Here is a 6000-nt window from a genome sequence, read left to right on the forward strand (position 1 = left end):
TGCATCCAAAGCCTGAAGGCTTTGTCTTTTCATTAGAATGGGGAAAAACAACCTTTAACTCCGCCATGCGATCCTTGAATAACTTTCATATGCGTTGCTCTCTGAGGATACCGCCTAGTCCTGTTACAGCAGAACATAGAACTTTTTGTCTTGATGTTCCAAAAGTAGTGAGACTGAGGGTTTGTTTTTTTTTCTCCCAGGTGTTACAAGGATAGAAAAAACCCCACAAAAAGTTAACTGGAGGATTTATGCTGTTCTACAGTGCTTAAGTGTGTGTTACCACCTCGTGGGAATCCTCACGTGGATAATGTCACTTTACACTGACATCAGTAAAATTACATGCATGTAAAAGTGTTCTTTTAGGATTCATACCTTGGTTTCTGTGAATGATTGTTCACTAGAAAGGTATTAACTTCCACCCTTTTTTCTCTTGTAATTTTTCCCTTCCCTCTCTCTGTGGCCTTTTCTTCTTCATCTTAGAAAACAGCAAACATCTCTGATTTTTACTGAGTTAAAGTATGTTTCAAATGTGATCATTTTACTATTTGTTCCTTTTGTCTTTTCAGGGCAGCCCAGAAACTTGCAAGATCTATGCCGAATAAAAATCCGTCAATGTATAGGCCTTCAAAACCTAAAACTACTTGATGAACTACCCATTGCCAAGGTCATGAAAGACTACTTAAAACACAAATTTGATGATATCTGATATCCATGAAGAGAAGAACTCTAAGCAAGATTAGTTATATTCCAGATACTGAAGAGGCTTGTTGCCTTGCACAAAGTATATCCTATGCAAATTCTGATTTTTCTGTGAAGTCAGAAGGCAGGTATACACTTCCTTGGGTTTTTTATACCACACACTAGAAGGTCTTAATTTTTGGTTTCTTGGTCCAAGTTTCCAAGGTCCAAGCTTTCTATACGATGTTACATTTTAAAAATTGCTGTTGGTTTTTGTTTGTTTGTTTTCACATTAAGTGTGCAGACTTGCAGTGGAGATGGAAGGCGACCTCTCAAGGGAAGCGCTTGGTTTGAATTGGCATGCTGAGCAATTGTTGGAGAAAATAAAGTTTGGAAATCAAGGCACCAGTCCTGCAAAAGGATACAGATAGAAGGACCTTCAGAACCCTGTTGTCTGTTGGGACTTTTGTCTCTGCCAGGGTGTATGTTTTTGCAGGATAGAGGGAAGAGTTGATAATCAACGTGTCCTGGTGTACTGTACGAATCTAATTTGGAAATTAAAGAAAAAATGCAATTACCCTTTTTAATTTGAGAGTCTATACATTGGCTCTTTTTATATTATTGCTTTCCTAATTCCTGTAGTTGGGATGCCCATAAAATTCAGGCCTTCTTTTTTCCTGACATTCCCTGGAAAATGGGCGGTTGTTTCAGTCTATTTTTAACAGTGACAGTACACTACAAAGAGGCATAGCCTCAGTATTTTTTACATTAACTTAAAACAAATTTAGATTTTTTTTTAAAGCCAATATATTCTGTTTCTCATACAGTGCCTCCTGTGCAATAATCTTTCTGATGTATTTTCCCTTTATGTGTGATTTCCCCTCCCCCCCCCAGCTATTCCTCATTTAGTCTCAGTGCATTATTTGTGAGAACAGGAGCTGCTGCCTCGCTGAGGTGTTAACGTGAGGTTACTAAAGCGATGCGGCAGTTGCTGTTCATTATCGCTCCCTGAATTTCATGAATGTATAACCTCCTTTATTTCACTTTCAGTTGAAATTTACGGGTTTTCAGCCAAATTGTGTCCACTTAAAAGAAAAATTGGCCGAACTCTCTTATTTGAAAGGCAGTGGTGGATTTATTTTTTTGTGGTTGCTCTGAAATTCAGTTTGTTTCAGGTTAGAGAGTGGGAAATGCATGTAAGTTATTAAGGTGCATTTTCTGTGTGCACTAACAAAAAAAGCCTAATTCATATTGGGAGTTTAAACTTTGCAAATATTAAGTGGTTTCCAATTAATCTGAAAGCAGCAACTGAAAGGATTACTGAAATTTGGCTACTGAATGTATTCTCCATACTAGGTATTTAAAATTTCTGTTAAAGAGTTTTGTTTCTGATCATAAAATTAATTTCTTACTATCAAAAAACAATTGGGCCAAAATGTGCTGGTTTTTCACTCTCTTTTCAAGGAATTACAGAGTCATCATAAGGTCCTTGTCAGTGTTCTCTGCTTTTGTTTTGCTATCCCACTGGCTCCTAAAGAGCCTCTCTAATATCAGGAGTTCTTTTGTACTGATTATACCAATGGAAAAGGGGAGGTGAAAGGAATGGTGGTAGCTTTTAAGTTTAACACTGTCACTTTCAAAATATTTAATATTAAAAATATGAAAAGCAAGGTGAAGCAGGTATGCTCATATTATTTAACTACATTAGTTCCTTTTAATATCTTGTAACCCTGGTCTGCAGTTCCTTGAGCAGGAACCTTATCACTGATAACTGATGCACCAGAACCACAGCAAGCAAGGAGGATTATCTCTCCCTATTGTGCCTGGCATCGCCTCAGGTTTCCAAACAATAAGCGATTTTGGAGATTCACAGCTCAGAGGATTAGTAATGGGATGTTGAACCTCTTTATCTCCATCTTGTCTCGGTTCAAGTCCAGCCTGTGAGCAGTGACCAAACATTCACAGCTCAGCAGCACGAGCAAGTACGTCCAACCTTCTCACCCCACGGTGCTTCCTCCAGGTTGTAAGTCCTGGTGGCCCCATCTCAGCGGGGACAACCCAAGAGCCTTTTTGGGGTGTGCGGGCAGCTCGGGTGCAGGACGGTGTCTGTTAACTCCTGTTGAAACAAGAAAGATCGGGCGTTATGATCTTTAAGCTCCCCAGTACTGAGGCAGGACAGACGTTAAGAATTGACTGGTGGGTTTTAAGCGTGAATCTTCAGGATTGCGACATGAGATGAGAACCTTTAAGATTGCTGTATTTTTTTTTTAATGTTAGCATCATTCGCTATGTTTGTAAGTTGGTCTAAACCAATGTCCTTCCCCACTGAATTTTTTACAGTAATATTTTCTAAGGTAACCTAGAGTATATTTTAGTTGCAGTCTATCTTAAGGCAAATTATTTGTTCTGTCTGTTGCTGTGACTGAAGAAAATTACGGAAGACTTGGTAACAAGAATGCTATTTAATGAAGAAATGTGTAATTCCATTATTTATTGTTTGAGGTTTGTTCTTTGGTTATTTCTTTTAAGTAACTGACATGTCAAGGGAACACACACACACATTTCAGGCCAGTAAAAGGCCTTTCTTTTAAATTATAACTTTTAGCCTATCCTCCCTCCCAGAGGTGGAGGAAACACTGGCCCTTTCTCACAATGTGAAACCATCTCCTGTAGCTGGTTTCTCTGACCTTGATTCTGCAAAGCACCTGAGTCTCTGAACCTACCGATAGTCCTGTTTGTGATCTTAAATTATAGATGTGCTCGGGTGCTGGTGAAGTATGATTATTCATTGTTAATGCTACCCAATTGTCAATAATCAGGGATTTGGTCTTTTTTTATTGTTATTATTTTAAATATCGTGCACAGATACTTTGAAGAATGAATTGAACTTTGTTTTTCATTCGGACTAGAATGAGGAAGGAAAGTGCATAATACAGACTTGTTATGTAGCCTAGTTCCATTACCTTAAAATTCATGGTTAAACACTTTTAATAAACCTTAAAAAAAATTGGCAAGTACACCAAAGAATCAATGAGTAAAAGACTCTGATCATTAACAAACTGCAAACCTCATCCTTTAAAACAAAGCAGAAAGTTTCTGTAAATATTTATGTTTATAAATGTACAGCAGAGTAAGAGTGTTTTTTAGATTATTTAATTACCATATTTCTAAACTATTTACATTATAGACAATACTTGTTAGTTTGAAAAGCTCTTGAGTGTGGCTTTTTTTTTGTTTGGGTCTATTTTGTTTTTGTGAGTTTCTTTTGTTTGGTTTTTTTTGTTTTATTTTTGGTTTTTTGTTTGGGTTTTTGTTGGTTTTTTTTTTAATTCATGATCACTCATGCTTGGAATAACTCCGGCTTCCTCGGGATAGCGTGGAAAATCTGGTTTTCTGGCTCGAGTTGGCAATTGTAAGAGGACACATCTGGATAAACTCATCAAACAGATACCCAGAGGCGAAAGAGAATATGTAGCGTGTTTATCAGGGTGGGCCTGGGCTAGATGAAAAAAAATTGGATTGTGACTTAGTTAAATCTGTGGAAAAGCCCCCGGTGACATTGTGACCAGAGCGACTTGCAGCCTGCCCACAGGTCTGGTTTCCATGCAACGCTGTGTTACCAATATCATCATGTATTTTGTTCTTCCTTTGCAATGTAAGTTTTTGCTTTGGGTCAATTCAAATTTTAAAAAAAAAAAAAAAAGTTAAACCTGGTTAAAACCTTGTTTTTGGTTTATGTTCTGCTTCTTTCTAATGTAATGTTTTAATAACATAATACCGCTTTACACATTTTCTCTCAATGTTTGTGTCTCTTCTGCTCCTTGTCCCTTCTCAGGTGCACGTTATTCTGGTAATGCATTTGGTACTCAAATAGGTACCGTGTCTCATGAATTGTAATATGATTTTTACCAGTAAATATGAGCATAAATCTTGCTCTAGTGCTCGATTTCAGAAGGGGGAACAAATGGATCTTTAGCTATGAATAGCTGGATTTTCCCTGCTGAGATCCCAGTGCAGCCACTTCAGGGTTTTCTGAAAGGTTCACCTTTCCTCCTCAATACAAAACCGGACCAAACCTCTGTCATATTTTTGCAGTTGAATCTGGTTTGTGTCCATTTACTACTAATAAAAGTTGAATAAGGGGGGATGTATATGAATATTCATGGCACTCAAGTGGGAACTGGAAGCATTTGGTTTCAGTCATGAGTGCAATGTACAACCAAAAGTTGTGGCAAGGTTTTGGACCCTAAAAATTTGGAGAGGAAGGAGACTGGATGTAAAGACACAATTACTAAAGAGCAGGAGGGGAGGAAAAAAGATGTTTTCCATTGCTCAGTAGCAAACTATACAAACATCCCTGGGAGTATGTAGACTGGAGAGCCAAGAGTTGTGTTTAGAGCTGTTGCTGCTGGTTACCAACAGACCGGCCAGACTGTGGTGTATTTACTGAATGCTGTGGTCAAAACTTTGTTCCTGTTTATGTATCATATTTCCTGTTGGAGTGTTCACTTGTCGAGTTGAAAACAATTAATGACTAATGGTACTACTTTAAAAGAAAAAACCTGATTTACAAGCTGTTGACAAATGTTGCATTTAGAGTATACAATCTTTCCCTATGTCGGTATAAGTGTGCAATAAGGAAGCGTGCTTATTTTATATGGCAAAACGCTTGTTTTTACCGCAGTGTATAACAAAACTTTTGTACTCTTGAAGGCAAAAGTAATGGAGCTGAGGAAGAGGAGCATAGAACAGATTCTGCCCTGTCTTTCCCCAAATGGAGGCATTTAAATTCTCTTTGCTTAAGTCTCTCCCCTCTGTTTTGGTTGGGGTACCCCCACCTCAAATGTTTTATTCTGTTCCTTGAAACTGGGATGGTATTAAAAGGCTAAAGCTTGTTCTTTCCCCTATACCACCAGCATATTGAATCTCTTCTGTATAATTCCAGTTCTTGATTTATGTTATTAGGCAAAGTAAAGCTCAACATCTCATTTAATCCTATGACAGTAAGAAAAAACCAAACAAACAGATCCATACATTGCTTTATGAAATGGTGCTACCAGGAATTCCTCAGCCAGTGCATTCCCCGGGGATCCACAACCTGCAGCTGGAACAGCAAAAAGTTGGGATCAAAAGCTGCGCTGACTTTTATTGGGAAGTCTCCAGCTGCCTAGTGAAGAAATCAGAACTCCAGCTGTTTCCTCCACATCTGGGATCTCTAGTGCTGCTGTTTGTGAGGTCCCAGATAAGTTTTGAATGCTATTAAGGCTTCATGTTTGCAAAGAGGACGCTTGAAACATCTACAGAGGGTACGTGTGAAGGGTC

At 38.3% G+C, this 6000-nt stretch overlaps 1 protein-coding gene across 2 annotated transcripts in view; it reads left to right on the plus strand.

Moving 5' to 3' along the window:
- The window catches only part of ASB7 (ankyrin repeat and SOCS box containing 7), a 31111-nt gene extending 26579 nt beyond the window's left edge, over positions 1 to 4532 (plus strand). For both annotated transcript variants that reach the window (XM_080350998.1, XM_080350997.1), the window contains exon 6: positions 567 to 4532. In XM_080350998.1, the coding sequence (XP_080207124.1) occupies positions 567 to 645 (79 nt within the window). In that variant the 3' untranslated portion in view covers positions 646 to 4532. The remainder of the gene's footprint in view (positions 1 to 566) is intronic.
- The last annotated feature ends 1468 nt before the right edge of the window (positions 4533 to 6000 follow it).

This window comes from Nesoenas mayeri (assembly GCF_963082525.1).
Source record: "Nesoenas mayeri genome assembly, chromosome: 11".
Classification (NCBI taxonomy): domain Eukaryota; kingdom Metazoa; phylum Chordata; class Aves; order Columbiformes; family Columbidae; genus Nesoenas; species Nesoenas mayeri.